At 43.5% G+C, this 20,141-nt stretch overlaps 2 protein-coding genes across 6 annotated transcripts in view; both read right to left on the bottom strand.

Annotated features, from left to right (window-relative positions):
* The window catches only part of odad2 (outer dynein arm docking complex subunit 2), a 49,833-nt gene extending 35,474 nt beyond the window's left edge, over positions 1-14,359 (bottom strand). The window contains exons 1-6 of the mRNA XM_076760875.1: positions 14,291-14,359; positions 14,095-14,201; positions 6,734-6,810; positions 5,829-5,927; positions 666-913; positions 201-358 (exon numbers count right to left, since the gene is read on the bottom strand). Coding sequence (XP_076616990.1) covers positions 201-358; positions 666-889 — 382 coding nt within the window. The 5' untranslated portion in view covers positions 890-913; positions 5,829-5,927; positions 6,734-6,810; positions 14,095-14,201; positions 14,291-14,359. The remainder of the gene's footprint in view (positions 1-200; positions 359-665; positions 914-5,828; positions 5,928-6,733; positions 6,811-14,094; positions 14,202-14,290) is intronic.
* A 1,242-nt stretch (positions 14,360-15,601) lies between these two features.
* mpp7a (MAGUK p55 scaffold protein 7a) overlaps positions 15,602-20,141 on the bottom strand; it is a 123,766-nt gene continuing 119,226 nt past the window's right edge. For 4 of the 5 annotated variants that reach the window (XM_076761429.1, XM_076761430.1, XM_076761431.1 and 1 more), the window contains one exon: positions 15,602-18,408. In XM_076761429.1, coding sequence (XP_076617544.1) covers positions 18,229-18,408 — 180 coding nt within the window. In that variant the 3' untranslated portion in view covers positions 15,602-18,228. The remainder of the gene's footprint in view (positions 18,409-20,141) is intronic. The other variant, XM_076761433.1, reaches the window with a different exon arrangement.

The raw sequence follows: 20,141 nt of genomic DNA, 5'->3' as shown, positions 1-20,141 counted from the left end.
TTACCTTATCTCTTTTGGGCAGTGGCCCTAAAGTAAATACATATCTGTAAAGAATTACCAATGGCAGCATAATTGGATGTTGTAGAGAATAACTAGGAGGACAAACAAATTTAGTCTGTGGGTTATGGAGGTATGTTGGTGGCTTGACTACTTAGGATGCAAATTAGATTCAAATCTCATCCTGTGGTCATCATGCTTACCTTCTAGACATGCTCGAACCTCCTCCAGCTTCTTATCATCTGCCAGAAGAACTAGTTTAGAGAGCTGGCTGAAGCTGCGTACGTAAACATTAGGAGGGGAGAGCTGCAACAATGGAGCCCCTTCACTGTCTTTCTCATGGGATTGTACATTTGAGTCACTGAGAAGAAAAGAAAAAAAAACTTTAATGCTGATAACTATCTGTATTTTTGTTTTTGTACCTCTCTGCTTCCCAGCTATCAGATACAAAGCTGACCATACGCTGAAAGTAGATCAGAACTTCTGATGAAATCAAATGGAATGTACCCAGTCTAACTGAGGCTGAAAAACAAATTAATTATAGCCCACTGCTTTGAGTATAGCCAAGGTAAAATACATTTGGACACCATGGTGACAGCATATCCTGCACAGACACGTAATACTGAAAGCACTGGCCAGCCAGCTGCCTGCTTCATGATTAGGCCAACCTGATGTCATAGTCTGTTTTGAAATCAGATGCCACTAAAGTGGTACTCCACTGGAGCGGCTCTGCGAACACATGCTCTGCCTCCTGTGGGTGTTGGGAGCTGAACTGCTCCACAAAGTGCAGGATTTCTTTCAACAAGGACTCATTCATGGCCGTGAGCTCCAGTTTGCCAGTACCAGAGCTGGCCGTGGTCCACTGGGCTGCCCTGGACAGTGACACCCCCATGGCACGGGCTAGGATATTCTGAAACTAAAAATTACAAACAACATCAGTGTGTGGTTTATAAGAGTTCAGCACAATGCTTCACTCATGATATTAAGAAAAGATCATGTGACATTTCTAAGAAATTTGACATATTTCAGAGTTGAAACTATGAGTCAGATAAGTGATTTTATGATTGATAGAACATTAATCAGTAACTACTTTGATAACAGAATAATAGCCATTTATTTTAAAGGACGAAGTGCCAAACATGATATAGTTTAAGCTTCTCAGCTATGAGGATTATGTGACAGTAACCTGAACATCTTTGGGTTTTAAACTGTTGGTCAGACAATTCACAGTTAAAATGATTAACTTAGAATATAACTAACATGTCTGTTGTTTTAAGTTTTGAGTTACTTTTGTCAGAAAACAGACTGGATAATCCTGGAGATCTAATTTCTCAAGCAATTCCAGCCCACCTGTTTGTCGACAGCTGTATATGTATTTTACGTTGATTTAAAGCGTCAATATATAATAAAAAGAACATGTGTTTAATGTCTACGGGTTTACAGTATTTCTGTAACTTTGTTGAACATTTTCTGGTTATATACTTGAACAAGTACTTTCTATGTTGTTTGTCAAGTTTTATTCAGATTAAAATCGACGTTTCGATAGGACACTGACAGCGTTGACTATGCTAACAATACTACAGTTTAGGCTTTAGCCCGTTAGCAGAGCTGATATACAGTCCTCATCGTTAGCAGAACTGCAACCCTTTTCTGCTTTTACTTAACACACGTAACATGTTTCTACCATTTTCTAATAAGTCTACATATGTTATTAAGAGCAAACTTACCGTTTATTTCAAGTTTTTCTTCTATTTAATAACTTAATCGACCGTGTCCATGGAAACCAGACGCTACTTCTCCCAGTTATATCCGCCCCCTTTGGTTGCTATGATACAGCCAAACACAACGGAACGCGACGTGGGTCAGAAATCACCAAACCCAAACTTGATATGACAATTAGAGACCCGTTGATCAAACAAACATGACCTGACATGACCACAGTGCAATGTGATGCAATGCAACACAGACACGCCGTCATTATTGTACTTCATGGTGTTTCTTTCTTTGTTTCAACATGCTAACACAATATGTGCAGTGAAGTGCAGGGTGCCATACTCTCAACATTAAAAAGGCAAATGGGCAATAAAGGATAATAATTAGATTAGAAATGACAGAGAATAAATTCAAATGCTAGAAAAACTTAGTAACCTACCTGTGTGAAGTCTAACTTTGGATGTGCAAGTGTTGTGACTTGCATGGTCAGGGACTCCAAAATGTCAAGTCAAATGTTGTCATAATAATAAAGTCCCTATATGCTTCCCTTTTAGAGTGTCCACATGACCGCATATTTGAGAGCCTTTTTCCTCTCTCACTACTGGTTTGGCACTGTCCCGCAGACAAACATTGGCTGGTGAAAACAGTCTATTTGGGTGGATACTCTGTGTTTAGTTATAGCAAGTTCACTCAGTTCAAATATATAAGCCGATCAACACAGGTAGCCTTATTCTTGTGGAGATGCAAAGGTAAGAGTGGGTGATACCAACGTTTTGCTTTTGAATGTGTATATAGACAATGTCTGTGTCTTGCACTTTATTAATTTCAAATGGATACGGCCACTTTACATGGGGGCTACAATGAGAAATAGCTGCAAGTACGACAAAGACAATATACACACTGAAACCACACTCACTCAAAACTGATATGAGACAGAAACAGAAAGCTATCCTCAGGACCCACAGTTTGGTAGGCAGCTGGTACGGTATGAGTTCAAGTGCTCCCAGACACACGATTCATAAATGGGGTGTAGCCATGTTTTCATTCAATGTGATTAAATCCCTTCCATCACGAAGAACAAATTTGTGTCCTTATTGTTTGGCAGCTGCCCATCCATGTTGTCCTAAGGCTGACTCAGAGAAGGGGTATCTCACGGCCAATGAAACCAGTGATTTCCTCTGGTGCTCTTCTTGTTGTATGCACTGTCTGCCAGGAGAGCCTATGGCACAGAGGCCCATCCTTCTCAGCCTGGCGTGCATGGCGGCACAGCAGGTGGAACTACTTTGTCTCCTAAACCATTCGGGTAAATTGGACTGAGCCTGCATGTAAATCAATCACCAGAGATCCCCAGGGGGGGAGGAGAAGTAGTAGCTCATCTCTAGTATCAAGAGAGCTCACCCTGGATGTTGTTGTTGTTAGAGGAGTGGATTTATGAGTTTGCCTCCCCCTCCAGGTATTTTATTTGGAACAAGGGGAAAGCTGTCTAAATTAAGAACCAGTGAGAATCTGCGAGGGGGTGCTGGAGATGAGAGACTGAAGGCAGAGGAGCACACCGGTGAGTGAACTCAGACAGGCCTGGCATAGAGCATATGCATCTATGCGTGTGTGTGAGTTTGCCTGACTGTGCAGTCAGCGGAAAAAACAAAGTGAGGAAAGATGGAAGACTGAAAGAACCAACAGAGAAGAGAAGCAGGATAAATGAAGGTCTTAATACATCTAACCCAGGGTCTCATTAGTGAGCCTAATTGCTGTTTGTTAAAAGGGATTAAATGAAACATTTTCCCCAGTATGGGTCTTTTACTAAGTAAAACAAATACTCTCAGAGCTCAGAAGCACCTGCTCACTCTTACATGTTCTTTGAGTAAAGACTTAATGCAGCATAATAAACACAACTGCTCCCTATGCTCTTTCTCCAGTGCTTGAGTTCAGTCACTGATTGGACTGCCTGGAAACACACTGATGACACACAGAGAGGAAGCGCTGACCGGGCTCTTTACACATGGACATCATGATTGCATCCGTTCGCGGTGTGTCCAACCTCCACAACACTCCATTAACACTCGCATTAAAACATACACAAAAGCAGTGCCTGAGTAGGAAGAGTGATGATGAGGATGTGCCCGGATCACTGTTCCTGCTCCTGGTTTGAAGGGAGCTGGAGTGCGTATCTCCTGTATTTTTGCTCCTCACTCTCAGGCATGGATTCACAAAACCGAAGAGCTCTGACGTTTTTAACAGGCTTCATGTCAAATCCAGTTCAGCACGCCTCATGGCTGTGCGGTTAAAGCAGGAAAGGGGTGACACTGGTCATTGTAATGAGCACCTGTGAGATGTGTCGCACTAATCCACGTGAGGTTCTGAAATAGAAGACAGTAAAAAAGGGCTCTAACTAGAAGCTATGACCACATCCACTGGTTGTAAAAAGTTCCAGAATCTTTCATTTCCCATACTCCTCTGTGTTTTTAGGCACGGAGAATAAGGGGCAAGTGTCTGTAAATGGGATTGAGCATGGGTGACTTGTGACAGACAAGAAGCCTGACGGCCTGCTGCGTAACTTTTTTCCAAAAAGCAGTTTATGGTCCACATTTGGTGCTCTGTAGTGTGCTGGGGGTCACTGCTAACAAGGTTATCTTTGTTTTTCCTTTTTTTTTTATCTGACAGACAAGGATGAGATCATTCAGTCGTATAAGTAATTGCCCGGTTTATTGCCTGTTTAAATAGGCACTGGTACAAGAGGCCATTGGAAAAAAGGATTAGGTCCTGCTCAGAGTGTAAAGTGAGATAACGGAAGCAAAGACAGCTGTGCCAAAGAAAACTGAACGTAATTATTCCTCATACACACACAGCCTGCAGAATATCTCCACATTAACCGATCATTGCATTATGGTAGCCGTCAAATTTAGGGCAATCTCACATTAATTAATAATCAAAGCAAAAGGAAATGACTGCAATGTGTTGCCAAGAAAATGTGTGAAATTTTCCTAAAAGTTTGGTCCATAATATTCACTACATGAAAATTAATCAAAACCTGAGTCTAAATGAGTCTAAGCAACAAAACCTGATACTGTTGAGAATATTTTTTTGCAACAATATCATTACTTGAGCTTCTCATAGACATAAACCTGCAATTGTGGTTTCCAAATACTGTGTACAGTATGTATTTCAAGTGGCAATTGCTTAGTGCCAGTGCTTTCTTTGGAGTGGATGGACGCTTGTCAAATATAGAAGTAAGACAAGATTTATGGCAGTAAGGCTTCTGGGGAAAACCAATGACAAAGTCTATATCCATATGACTTAAAACACATTTTGTTTGTGTTGGATGCAATTCTGCAAGGCAACACTTGGCTCCTGTTGTGAAATCATCGAGGCACTTTACAAGAGCTTTTATGTATTTCCAGAAAAGCTGAATGAGCACATGTAACCACAAAACATATCTTAGAGAAAATCATATCACCATAAACTTGAATATTCCCAGCCCCTCTGGCCAACTGATACAGTGTTTTCTTTAAATCTGCAGGTTGTCATTTAATGTAAAAATAGAAAAACAAACATGAAGCCATGTTAACAACATGGATATGAGCAGATTCAACACAGTCGAAAAGGCTGCTTGCTGCTACAGTAAGGAACACACCACGTGCATTTCAACTTTTCTAATAACAAGAATTTATCATTTTTAATATGAAAAATGAATTTGTTTGTTGCCTTGCCTGTTACATATTTTAATAGTGCCCTGTAGAGCTTTAGTCATCTAATACCTGAGATATCACGTTTTATATAAAGCCGGGCATGTTAGTGAGTTCTGTTGGTAAGTGCTAACATTTCCATGGAGTGACCCCTCTTTTGGCTGGTGGGAAGTCTTTCTGTGGCAGAGTTTTCTAGAGAGTGGAGAGATTTTCCACTGACTGACCAAATATGAAATACATAATGCCAAGTCGCTGGCTAAAGCTCCAAGCCTTCAAGTGAACACACTGCAGCAGGGTTCTCAGGTAATTCACCGGCTCTCTACCAGCACCTGCCCGTCTTGTTTCACCTCTCCCAAAGGGGAGAAGCAGAAAAGATCGACTAATTATCATCTGAAGTTTGAAGGAGGCGTTTGTCACTCAAGCAGTGTGACCTACTGTGATGTGTTTTGTTGGCAGCACTCCGTCCTTTGTTCAGTCGTGGCGTCCTCTCATGCTAATGTGCCGAGGGAAGATGAGGATGACCAACTGCACCACCTAAAGAACAGGAAATAGGAAATATCACATGAATAACCTTAATAACATTCACTGTTAGACAAGGTCAACATGTAAGACAAAGCTTCGTTGTTGGGCCCAAACGTGAACATCTTAAAACTAGGTTTCCAGGGCCTCTCTGCAAGAGATTAGGAGCCACTTTAAATGATAAGTCAAACATGAATTGACATGCAGTTAAAGTGAGCTTGTGGGGTTCTTGCAGGTCTGGGGCCCCTGGACAGGTGCTCACTCTGCCTGGGTAGTAATCCGGCCTTGATGCTGCTACCCTGGGGTGTATGACGCTGACCATGAACATTAACAGCAACATTCCAAACTGGGTCAGGGACCTTTGCTACGAGTCATTTCCTGTCACCTCTCTACTGTCCACTATCAAAATAAAGGCAACAATGACTTAAAAAAGCAAAAAGCTGTCTTTTGTCTGGTTCATGTGAGGATATGTTGGGCCCACCTTGACCTGTTTACCAGATAAAGGCTCTAAACACCCTTGAGCTGGCAAAATCTGTTCTGCTAGACTGATCGAGTTGCCTCCACTCCCCCTTGTCCTTGCCTGGAGATAGCAGCTGGTTCTACTCTTTCAAGACGTTCAGCACGTTTGAATAAAAACACAGATCTTCCTTCTCTTTCTTCCCTCCTCCCGTCACCTCCTTGCTCCCCTGTCTCCCTCGCTTCATCTCTTATAGTGTAATTATTATTTTGAAAGTGCGGTCTGAGACTCTGTCCATGTTTGGCACTGCCTCGCTCGCTAATGCTCGCAGAGCTCTAATGCAATTTGACTTTTGCTTTCTAACCTCTCCAGGAAGACATCAGGGGCCCTTTGTTCCTTTCGTTCCCCCGTCTCAGGATGAAGGGAGAACTGAGGTAGCAGCTGAGAACAGGAGAGGAGAGAGCGGGCGAGGCAAGAGGTAACACAGAGCGAGGATGGAAGGGAGAGGAGTGAGTCGCTGGCCTGTTCTTGGAAAGGGAGTGAAGATGAACACGTGGGTGAAAAGATGAAGATAGATGTTGAGTGGATGATGGAAATGGAAAAGGTGGGGAAGGGAAGAGAGAGTGAGAACAGACGAGGAGGGCGACTTGTTAAATGTAGTGAGAGGAGAATGAGAGAGGAGGCCGGTCCCATGTCCTCCCATCATCGGAGACGAGGTGCTGCTTGAGACCTTTATGTTGGGGCGGCTCCAGCGTCGGCGCCGCCGGGCCAATCAGGAAAAGAAAGAGAGAGAGGAATATTGCTCCTTGGAAATAATGAGACATCCTCGTGAAAGGCATGAAAAGAAAAAGAGACTTCCCCGTGAACAGACAAATATAATTCAGAGACGACTTAGCCTGGAGACAACTCTGTTGTTCATCACATCATTAATTTTGAGCACAGAACAGTACACCTCTGTGTCTGCTCTGTGTTATCCTTCCGTTACTCTTCAACAATCCCAAACTTTAACTCTCATGTCCTCCCTGCCTTTGAATCAGTCATTTTATCAGCAATTGTAGCGGTACAATAGTACTGAAACTTATGTAGGAAAAAGAAAAAGATTTGACAAAATATACTTAAAATAACAGCTCAACATGTTGGGGATTATGCTTATTTATTTCATGTTGATACTGTATGTGTGGGCGCACCGAATGTGGAGCTGGAGCAGCGAGAGCCAGGGGTTGATTAGGTTGGCTTAGGATAAAGACTGGATGCAGCTATAAGTATAAGTTTGTCTAAAGCTCAAAAATACGGCAACTGAAACCTCTAAAGCTCGCTGTAATTAAGATGTGGTGTCTTTAAATGTTTAATCGGTCCAGAAATTGAAATGTAAAAAAGAAACATTGTGGTTTTACAGGGAATTAGCAGGGCTGCCCCGCTGTGGAGGACTCCAGCACTATACAGCACATCACTGCTGATTGCAGAGAAGTACTTATATCATATAAAATCTAGTCAAAATAAAATGTTTTAGTACATTTCTGATTGTGTACAGATTAAACCGACTAGTCACTATGTTTTGCTGAGTTTTAGAGCTACTGAAAGTCAGACTTTGCGGCATTTGGACAGGTTAGCTTTTGCTTCCTGGCCCTCACTGCGTATGTAACACACAGACATGAGAGCATCACGTTGTTTCAATCTTCTCATCTCACTCTCAACAAGACAGTAAAATAGGGCATACTTTTTGTGTCTTTTCTTCAGTAATCATAACTTAACATACCCTCATGATCTTGACCTCCACGTTTTATCTGTGGGAGAAAATAACAATGGCAGCAGAGAGTGAAAATCAAAAAATCTGTTTTGCCATCCTATAGTACAGCAGAGAGCTGATGTGTGTGTGTGTGTGTGTGTGTGTGTAGTGTTCAGTTACAGTTTTACAAGGTGGAGGAAAATTTGTGTCAGGCGTGAATGTTTAGCTTTGGGAGCCCTTATGAAACCTGTCGGAAGTTGAGTTGAGCTGCGCCATGCTGAATTCCATAACATGCCCGACCGTCACTTGGCCTTTCCCTCATGAGCCTCAGCCAACCCCACGCTGCGATTAACAGGCAGCCACAGCGGGAGCGTGCAGGGAGTTCAGCATCAATGGCTGCCAGGGTGGCCTGCGGTGTCATCGTACACGACTGATGCCTATCAATAGTCTTTGGTTGACCCATGAGTCATTTATGGAGAGATAACACAGACGCTGAGCACAGATATAAAATATCATGTTTGTTTTATTTCTGTGGAGCTGAACGTGTTACTGCACAGGAAGAGAGTTTTAAATGGAACCAAAGTTTACTGGCAAACGGTAAAACATATTCAACTGTAGAACAGCTGAGGTGTTCCAGTGTAATTAAACATAGAGTCAAATATACTGATGCAAGTCCGCTGTGTGAGACATGTGTTTCGTTTGAGTTTGTGCCAAGATTTCAAGATAATAATATCTTGCTCAGTCACTCAATTGTAGTTTTTACTCAAGCTGAGGTCAGTAGTATTACTAGATAAAGTCGTGGTAAACCTTATAAAAATGTACAGTAAAAGTATAGAAGCTATTTGAGAATATTTTCAGGACCATAAAATGTTGTATAACTCAAATTTCTTATGACTTTAGTAACAGTCTGGGTGAGTTATTGCAGAAGCAGGAAGGTGTTAAATGAAACAGGTAATCACTATCACAATAGGCAACCATTGTTCACAAACAGTAGCCCTTCCAGCGCTCAAGGAAAAAGACAGCTACACTGAGGGAATATCCCACCAGCCACTTTGAAGCTTAAGAACTCTGGAAATACAATATGTTTCTAAGGTTTTTAAGATTTCAGCGAGCCAAGGAAAGGCAGTCGAAGCCTGTGCTGTTCCAATGTTAACAATGTAGTCTAATCACAAAGCTCAGAGGACTAATCAGTCTGTCTGTGGCCTGCATGTGAGCTCTGCTGTTGCTCCGCCACGCTGAATGGGGGGCTGGTCGGGTTCGGCCTCGCGGCAGGAGTCTCTCTGGAGGGCTGCGGAGCGGTCAGAGTGCCAGGCAGCCAGACTTTGGACTGTGGGCATTTCCTCCTTTCAGATGGCTTCGGTTAAAGGGGCGCTCCATTCTCTCAATCTCTGGCTAGCTGTACACCAGCCCCTGTGGAGCATCACTCATTAGGGCCTGTTGTCTGCAGCCAAAACCTCAACTGCTCCCCAGGCCACTGCCGCACCACTCCCCGCCATCAACACCTGCTAACACATGACACACAGGCTCCAGCGGACTGCTGGGAAGAATTCACTTCTGCTCTCCCGCCTCTGGATTTAGACTAACAAGGCCCTAAGCATCTCTTTCTTCTCCTGACGCCTTGCTTGTCAGATGCTGCTGCCATTTATTTTTTGATCTCATGCTGTGTTTCCTCAAAAACGCCTCCGAGTTCCGAAAGTCATCACACTTGAGTGTAAAACTAACTGTTATTAGTTGGCAAAGGTGAACCGCTTTATGCTTTGTTTGTCTTAAGGCCCTGTCACATTCTTTCATGTGAGTAACGACCGCTTTGACAGTTTAACGTGTTGTGTGGAGCAGGCCTTCTCGCAGATCTGTCCTCCGTCCACCAGTTCTGGCCTGGACAGGGTCTGGTAGCCCAGACTCCTGTCTGCTCAACACATAATATACTGGCATCCTCACTGGACCTATGGCTCTTTATTGGAAATTACGTCACCTCATAAAGGGACATGACCCATTACAAAATCACGCTGCTTCTTGTTATTCTTCCTTTGCTAAGAACAGAGTCCCTCTCCCCTCCCTCATTTGACCCCTTTTAATTATTTCCGCCTTGATTTTGTTTGTTTTTTATTCTTTCCTTGGATCACAGGGGTTCCCATCATACCTCCCAGGTGGGCAGGCCAGCCATCAGGGCTGGGCGAATACTTGATTAGAAACACAAACAGCACACAGTGAGTGTGTGTGCAGCCGCCCTGCGCTCTTCCTCATACCTAGCCTTCCAAAAAAAAAGAGGATGACAACGTGTCAAAACATGGTGTGTGGATTGTGCAGGTTCAGGGTCCAGGCCTTGGCTTTTAGGCTCTGGGAACAAGCTGAGCGATACATCTGTGATTGTCATGATCAGGGTGGAGGCCCTGTCAACCCTGCAAGGTGTCACCGTGTTTCTCAGGACATGGCAGTAACAACGTGATGTCTACATGTCTGTTACAAGGTCTTTGCATGCAGTGTGGACCCACATCAGCGAAAAGATAGAGATTTTATCAATCTCTGGGGTTTCACTGGAGAGCTTGTTACAGTCATAAACACAGTTTTCTTAAATGCAGAGATTCATAATGTGATGATGTGCAGCCTTGTGGAATTACAGCATGAGAAATCAAACTTACGTCTTTGCATTTCTATGGGGAATCCAAGATTTTTCTCCCGTTAGCTCACATGTCCTCCAAACCATCAAGACCACATGTGTAGGTCTGTTTTTCTGTTATGTTTGGCAATCAAAGCAATTGTGCAGAAGCCATAAAGGCTGCACACCTGCACAAAGGAACAGATATACAGAATTAAAAAAAAAAAAAATGCAATGTATTTATATCACTAATGGGAGCCATTAGCGTAGGATAAGGATGTAAGCCTCAGAGCAGCTACGCTACAATAAGCGCACCAGTTGTTACTCTGTAGATTCCTTTTTGACTCTGTCAACTGCAGGCACAGGTTTGGTCTTCTTTGTCCAGGTTTTGATGTATTCAAAATTGTCCTCACTGATCCCTTTTGATCTTTCTGAGGTCCTTTTGAGCTTCTGTCAGCTCATCTGAGGCCCTGCACAGAGCTATGAGCTTCTCAGGTATCTTGGAGGTCCTGGGCTCAGTCCCTGTGGTGGAGCTGCTGCCACATGGAGGTAACTCTAGCGGACTCAATATTAATGACCAGTGACCAGGGCCTCCTTGTAATCCACTTACCGTCATTACACAGGGTCAGCATGGCTACTGGTGCTGGGCTCTCATACCCCAGCTGGACACACTGCTGCATTCCATTTGAGTGCTGTATGCTCTGGATGATGGAGGAACACTGTTTTGCTACTTACATTTGCATGTATTAGGATCTACAAAGTTGCACGAAGTTGTTCAAAGGACAGAGCTGCTGGAAAGCCATGAGGGTAATACAGACTATTAAAAAATGCTTCATTGCAATGAAAACAGACACATTTGGAAAGCAGGTGATAGTTTTTGCCTTTCTCACTCACCCTCACTCGGGGAAATCATGGCAGCGTTGAGACTAATTTGTATCACACAAAGAAGGTCCTGACCTCCTGAGCGCTAACTTTAAAGATGACAGTTCAGAGTGTGTGTAATTAAAACCGCTCCGATAGAGGCCAACAAGACTCGGGGGAAGACCGCAGAGAAAGTTTAAGAAAATACAGGTGGACAGCTCCGAATTCCTCTAACATAGTCAATGCCTTTGTGCAGCCCTGGCCCCTGTACCCTGCTTTAGCTCCACGTGTCAGAGGAATTTGCAGCACGGAGGACACTCCAGGTGAACTTTTACCCCCTTGTCTCATTTTAAAACATGCACACAGTCGAGTTAACCTGCGCAGCACCAGCAGGCAGTGTATACATACGCGACCCTGCATTAATGGTCGACTGCACTATGGCTATTAGACCCAGCGTGTTGTTATGATTTCCACACATTCTCATCAGGGTGAAAAGCCGTTCTCAGGCCGAGGAGGAATGAAGGGCATCCCCTGTTCACCCTTTGCCCCCAACCCTCCGGTTCCTCAAGTCCTGTAATTGAGAAATACAGCTCAAGGTAACATGTCCTGAAGACCTTTCCCTACAGACATGAGGTAATGCTAAGGCTAATTAGGCTGAGGAGACAGGGTGGGCAGAAGCTCCTGGCCTGAAGCCCCATTAGTCTACAGAACAGTCTCCCTATGGTCAAGGGCATTTACCCGGGGATGAGGAAAACAGAGCGGCATCGCTGGCCGACTCCTCCGGTAAACCGATGGTGATGGACTGAGTCACCACATGAAAGGCTGGGCAAAGGCAGGAGAGCGGAACGCCGGAGGAAGAGAAGCGAGACGAAGAAAGAAAGGCTCATTCAAGACAGGGCGCTTATGAAAAAGATGAGAAATCTCAGCAGGAGCCCCCTCCGTCTTACCCTGCCTCTGACGCTCATGATGTACAATTTGTCTCCCTGCAAAGGCAGGACTTATCACATGGAGCCACATTCAGGATATTGGCCCTGACGCTGTAATTGTAACGCAGTAAATCAAAATGACTGCAGTGTATATTGTAACGTGAGACATTTCGCTTTAATGATTGGCAAAATGCGTCACGAGGACATCGTAGGAGCCCCTATGACCTGTCGCTGGGCCCAGGATGGAACGCGCTTTCTGACTTTTCCACAACTTAACCCCTGTTGTTGGTTTGCTCAGCCCACTTCTCCTCCTGCCTCTGCGCTGCTTGTCTGGCTCTGGCCTTCAGCTCCTAAACAATGGGTTCAGTTAATGCACGGATTTATGGACATGAAAATAAATACATCAAAAGGGCAAGAAAAAGAGCGATTCATGAGACCTTACTGCAGCGCAACATTAATCTCTGGGATCTGAGATAAAAGCTGAACTTTACTTCCTATAAATCCTCAGATTCCTAACGTGTTCTGCTCAACTATTATGGCCGTCGGAACGAAAGGGGGATAGCCGGAGAGCAGGTCTTTGATTTGGTGAGTGCCAGTGTTCGTGTCTGAACTGGGGAAGCCATCGCTTGGCCTTTACTCACATGGCAGCTCACTTTTCAAGGAATGATGGAGACAGATGAATAAAGACGAAGAGGGATTTGTTATCTTAAATCAGTCAGGGGCTGCAGGAAGACTTTTATACAACTATATGAAGATTTATGAGTCTTTTTTGCTACTACTTACTGTAGGGCAATGCCATTTACTGCTCTGTTTCTTGATCATATACACAGACCCAAATGTACACACACAATATTTTTCAGTATGACATCATCACTCATCTAAAGTACCTTGGCATATGTGGCCAACTCCAGCCCCTTCGTTATCCCTGTCAGGAGAAACTTAATCTGCGAACACGTGTTTCTGTCATCCTCAGTTGAAAGTGAGTAAAGCACAGCATCCGGGCTGATGCAAGACTCCCATCGCCCTGACAATGGCGTGGGATCCATAAGGCGCAGGCTGATGACACATCATGGAGCCAAGAAGCAAAACAGTGCGTCCGTCTCTACCTTTGATGAATCAGGTGCTCACTGTTTAACAAAGAAAAAAAGTCCTGGGAGTCCAAGAAGCGTCATCCCCTCCCTCCCAAAACATTGACACCCTTGACACCTCTACTGAGACAGAGTAAAATAAACACATAGAAAACCCTGCAGGAGATGAGATAGTGGGTGAATAAAGACATGAATGTGAGTGGAACTGTGAAGTAGAAAACAAAAAACAAACACACAAAAAACTCTGAGGAAGGCCTCAGAACTAAAGGGAGAAAGGGTGGATCCAGCTACACTGGCTCCTTCAAGTCTGACATGGGGACACCCTTACCCAAGAGATCCTTGGTGCATTATGATGTGAGAGGATACGGGGTCAATTTGCACTCACTTAGAACCTCTAGAATGTTCCCATCCGAGCACCCCCTCCACCGCTGAACTACCCAGGACAATGCAGGGTGGTGTTTGTCTTGAGTTAAACATGGATGATTGAGCTTGATGACCTTAGGAAGGGGGAAAACCTTGCCTACTCACCTACTCACTCACTCACCCTGCCTCGGCTCAGAGGGCACGACAGGCCAAAGCCGCGTTCCTGTAGGTAAAGCTGGCAGTCTTTGAGTCTCTCCCGTCACTCTGTTATCCTAATTAAGAAGACAGACAGAGTGAGAGAAAGACGTGAAGAGAGAGCGAGACGTGGAATAACTGCTTCCTCCGTTCAGCCTGCTGTTACCTCCTCCTGACCTTCCCAGCCACCTCTTCCTCCTCCTCCTCCATCTCACTGCGTCCTTATCCACCTTGGCTGTAACAACCCCCCGCCCCCCCGCACACAGCCATCAAAGTGAGCACTGTGGAAAAGAGGAAATGTGAAGGTTAGGCGACCTGATTTGGACCGGTGGAGGATTTTTTTTTTTTTTTTTGGAACTTCATCAAGCGGAGGCCTGTCGAATCCTCCAGTGGGTTGCTGGTTGGAGGCTGGACTTCTCATGAGCCCCCTTTTTACCACCCCCACTGACTCCCCCTGCTCACAGAGCCACTGTTTTCAAAGGTCCAGTGACATCTGAGTTAGTAATTTGGCACACAGCTGTAGCAGGACACTGGGGTTTAATTGGGCTGCACTGCTTCGGTGGTTTCAGCATCAGTCATTGGATTCTGGCCACTTCCTTCAATCTTGATCCAACAAATCATCTCTTTTAGGAGCTTAAACTCGACCTATTTTTATGTACATTTTCAAAGTGCACGTAAAAAGCGGAAAGGTCGGAAATCTGAAGAAATATCACAAAAAGCTTTTACACAGGGCTGAGTTGGAAAAGTCAGGGTATTGATAAAAGCAAAATGCAACAAAGTGCAGTGGAAAGAGACTTAGAGGACTAATCATCATCAGTGACATTAAATATGTCACTTAAAGGTCCACTGGGGTTTCTGTTCCACGGAGGACACTAAAAATAGAAGCAGATGAAAACATCAGAGCTGTGTGGACCGACGAGGACACCATAACCTTTGGCAATATGACACATAAAACAAACATAAATACCATATTTATATCACATATTCCACTATTCAGTTGAGGTTTTACTGGCACTCTTATAATTATGTCATCTCATTGCTGCCCCTTCTGAAATTATTTAATGGTACATGACTTGAGAAGTAGCTCCACCGACTGTTTATCTCAATGCAGTAGAGGATGGAAAACGTACATGAATCTGCATTTTCTCTTGCAGATTTTCTGGAAATGTGCTTGAAGTTGTCTTAAATGTAGATGGAAACTTAAATCAAGTGCACTTGTGATGATGCCAATCTGCAGTGACAGATTAACAGAATATAGTTTAAAAGGTTATTTTTATTACTTTTCACCTTTGTTTGCCAGCTCAGATTGTAGAGACACAGACCAACTGAGGCACTCAGTAAACAAAGAATGTAAATTCAGTAATTCATGGCGACCGCAGAGTGATCTTGAACATTGTCAAAATCTAATTCACCTGTAATGGCCCACAGGTGACAGAAACAGCCGCTGACTGTCATTTACCACTCTCTAGTGCTGTCATTTACAAGATGAAAGGTCTGTTTACACAGCCGTGCTCTCGACAGTTAACTCCTGAAAGCTGAAAGATGTTGCGGGAATATCGTTCTCAATAATGAAAAAAGACAGATGTGACTGGCACTCAACGGCAAAAATCCCAGAAATACTCGACACTTCTCATACTGTTCCACCTCACACATCACTGTTCTCAATCTTGGCCCAGTTGAAGACATGGATTCATTTAACACCTTGGAAAAACAAGTTTAGTTGGATTTTGTTTAATATAAAATGTAGCAGTTATCAAGAATAATGTAAATTCATACATCTTGCCTCATAAACAGCATTTCATTTACAGCAAGGAATTAAAAATATTTTCTGAAGACTGTACAAATCTGATTTTGATCAATAAAACAGATGGCAGAGGGGTCAGGTATGAAGAGGTGAACAAGTTAAATAATACATAGAGAGGGAACTTAATGTGATGCTAAAAGGAATAAAAAAAACTCAGGGTAAAGGGGTGAGGGGAGTTTAAATCCCTTTAAAATGTGTATTTCATTACTAAACAGAATGAACACTCATATTACCCTTTTTTTAAAATGGGCTCAAATCGAATCTAAATACCATAGTAGAAGGAAAAAGTAAAATAAATGTAGATAAAATTTGGGCAATGCAACCTGAGCTTGACATACAGCTAGTGTATGAGAGAAATTCAAAGAAGATTTGTAAAGAACTGTGGCCAATTGATCCAAGTAAAACCAAAAAACAAAACAAAAAACATTGTTAGGGGAATAGTTTGACATTCTTGGAAATGTTATTATCTTTCTCGTCGAGAGTTAAATGAGAAGATTGATGCCACTTTTATGACTGCACGTTAAACATGGAGCTGGAGTCAGATGGCAATTAGCTTAGCTTAGCATAGCATATTGGCTCTCGCTCCAGAGTTAAAAAAATATACGAAACTGGACCATTCAGACTTACAAATGAACATATTTCATGTTCACAAACAAGTTTTGAAGTTCACAAAGCCACAACTGTATAGGTGCTAGTATGCATATTTTTAAACTTTGGACAAAGCAAGGCTAGCTGCTAACTGCTCCTCGACTCCAGTCTTTATGCTAAGCTAAGCTAATTGCCTCTTGGTTTTAGGTCCACACATAATATATAGACATGAAAGTCTTGTCAATCTTCTCATTTCACTCTTGGCGAGAAAAAAAACAACTACTAATTACTTATAAAATATTACTCTTCATCAGACTTTCACTAATTAGCAGCAAAAAACAAGGAACTACCAAGGCTGTAACATTGTTATTGATAATTATGCAGCCAGGATTAATGACTAGATGCTTTGATAATCAATGTACCACAGCTTAAAGTTAAGTATCTCTATGATAGAAGCTTAAAAAAAGACAAGTACTGAGTAAAAATGAGTAAGTTAGACTGGGAATGGGAGATTCAAATTAGCAATAAACCTCTAATGCTCATAAAGTCAGGAGCGGCTACTTAGCATTTTTCTGAGTTAAGATCCTGGAAGTGTGCTGTGGACCCTCTATTAGCAGCCTTGCTGAAGCCATTTTTATGTGAATAAAAATAAAGACTCCACCCTAATAAAACACAATTGTGAACATTTTCTTCTAGCAGACAGCCAAAAGTGTCCAGTTCTGGGACTTTAAATGGCAAAGCTGTTATGCTGGGCACCTTCATATGAAGGGTGGCTTTTCAAAATGCTCCTAAATGGAATATATAACACCTAAATAAAATGGCTCTCTATGTGCTTTGTAGGGGGAAAACTAGACGAGGGTGATGAAATCCAAACACTTGACTGAAAGAAGAGACGCCTGTCGTGTAAAAAGCTGTCAGAAAGGTGGCTACAGTTGAGATCAGGTTGCTCTGAGAGTCAAGATATGTATAGAAAAGGTATGCAAAAAAGAAACAACTGGAGGATATTAGAAAATATATTAATTTCTCTTAAATAAAATTACACTTACTGCGCTTTCTTGAGAGTGTACCTGACGATGTTTTGTTTGGACTAACAGTCATGGAAGCATTTGAGAAGAACAAAAACACAGTAAGACAGAAGGCAAATATGTTTTCTTTCCTCCCCTTATTCCCCTCAGAGGTTGTGTTCTTTTACAGACATGTGCATGTAAGTTGTCCACCAAGAAGAAATATGTCAATCCCTTTGGTTTCTAATGGTCTAATGTTACAAACACACTAAAGACAGAGTCCTGGTTGGCGCGGTTGCTGAAGTGCTGGCAGGACTGCTGGTGCTGTGATGGTCCAGGCTCGTTCCACATTCTGGTTTGGACCAAAGAGCTCAAACTCGTGGCCATGGTTGTTTGACCCAGACTGAGACCCAGATCAGTGTCCAAGGCTCATATTCTGGACAGGCGCCCTTAGCCTCAACCCTGTCAGATCTGGTCAGACCTGGAGATCCACATCCACGGCACAGCTGGGTTCTAAATCCAACCTGATCCCAAGCAAAAGCTCATTTTTAGCTCCATGCAGATCAGGTGTGGTGACACAGCCATCTGGTGCTGTCTTGTTTTCCCGTTATGCCCCCCAACACCAGCCACAGCAGACATAGAAAGATAAAAACCTGGATATTTTCGTCGAAGCCCTTCCCTCTTCTCCTTTAACAGTCCGTGTGGATCTCAGGAGTGAGTCCAACTGACTGGAACCCAGTGAGTATCCATCTCCACTTTCTTTAGCGCCAACCGCAGCTCGCTGAAGGCAGCCGAGAGGTCATCGTTGACTATGACTTTCTCAAACAGATGGCCATACTGAGTCTCCATCATCTGGGCAGTTCTCACCATCTCCTGAAAGTCCTCCTCCTGCAGCGAACATGGGAACAGAGAGGACAGAAGACGGAGATGAAAAAGACAGAAAAGCAGAGATATGTGCACAAACCAAAGGCCAAACGGTTAATTTCAGGCTACCAATCTGCTGCACAGAGAAAACACTGGCCGCAGTAAACAAGAGGGGAGATAAATTCTCATACTGTAAACACAAATTACATGGCCTTGAACACACAAATAAGCATAAAGTGGCCCGGGCAGAGCCTGTTGTAACCTCCCAGAGACATGGTACACACACACAAACCCGGGCACAGACCAAGCACTAAAACCTCTCCTTACGACAACCTGACCTCAAGGAATTTTCATAATTTCCTGCACCGAATACAAAGAAAATAAAATATCCTCAAAATAAGCAGAGGGCAAAACATAACCATAACTTCCAAAAGACAGACATGTAAAACATACATTATTGCTAGTCTGGATTTTATATGTGTGATGGGGAAATGACAGCTTGTGGCAACGCTGCTCCACAGTCGGAGCCGAGCGTGTGAACCTGCTGCACAGCCTGCCGAATCTGCTGGAGCTGCCGTGGCTGCAGTGGACATGAGCTTCAGGTCTGCAAGCATTTCAGGCCTGAAACAAAGGCAGAGGTGCTCTGGAAGCAATAATCTTACTGCTTCTCATGAGCTCTCATCTGAAGGGGCAGTTAAGTCCAGTCACATGACTTTGATTCTAGTCAGACTCAAACCATGAACCTGATGACTTTAGACTTTATTTGATGACATCAAAAAGCAACTCAACTTCAGCTCATGATTTGATTTGAACTTCAGAATTGGACTTAGTAAACATTAAAAGAGGATGTCTGCAGTATCAGCACAAGATGAGGGAGCTGAATAAAACTGGTGCATGCTTAGATGGGGACTTAAACAGGGGTCCTTCAGGGGGGTGGAGAGTTTTCCAAGGCATTATGCAAATTAGCTGTCCAGTGTAAAGAATAAAACCACGTGCTAACTGCGAGGAATAGCCAAATAACATATTTTTATCAGGCTGGGAGCAAACATTGCCTATCTGGGGCTCCTGTATTCATAGATAGAGTATTCTGAGAGAGCCCAGGTATCTCTCCACGGTGGTCCCTCTGAGGCTTTCTGGTTTCAGCTGTGTGGGCAGTGTTGATCCTGCCCACAGTGCACCAGCACGGCTGAAGTGGCTGCGCTGATGCAGCCTTATGCCTTTACTGGGAACACTCAACTTTAGATTTCTGCACAGATACAGTTTTTATAGTGAGCCCCTTTGCCAAACACACCATTATAAATACACACAGATGCACATTCATGCACAGAAACTCAAACACACACACACACACACACACACACACACACACACACACACACACACATGTTCCCACACCCACAAACAGGCAGGATCAAGCTGAGTGTGTGCATACAATGTGTACGCACATAAACACGGCCTCGTTAAAGTTTAAAACTCCTAAACGGCTCAATTTTTAGAGACGCTCCTTGCAGCCAGGAGTTACTTCAGAATGTTTCTGGTGGTTTTCCGCTTCATAATGGATTAGCTGCGCAGCTAAATATAAACACTCACTCCCTGTGACACTCAGCTAAAGCCTTGTCTGCGTTTTTTTGCTGGGCTGTCTCGCGTGTATCTACCTTACGAAAACCGACCATCTCACGTTCTATTGTCTTTTGTGAGGAAGGTGTGATGGTTTTATCATCCCGTGTCTCGGAGGATGACAGGAAGAGGACAGGCTG

The sequence above is a fragment of the Chaetodon auriga genome, chromosome 21 (genome assembly GCF_051107435.1).
Source record: "Chaetodon auriga isolate fChaAug3 chromosome 21, fChaAug3.hap1, whole genome shotgun sequence".
Classification (NCBI taxonomy): Eukaryota; Metazoa; Chordata; class Actinopteri; order Chaetodontiformes; family Chaetodontidae; genus Chaetodon; species Chaetodon auriga.
This window is presented reverse-complemented; position numbering and strand designations above follow the sequence as displayed.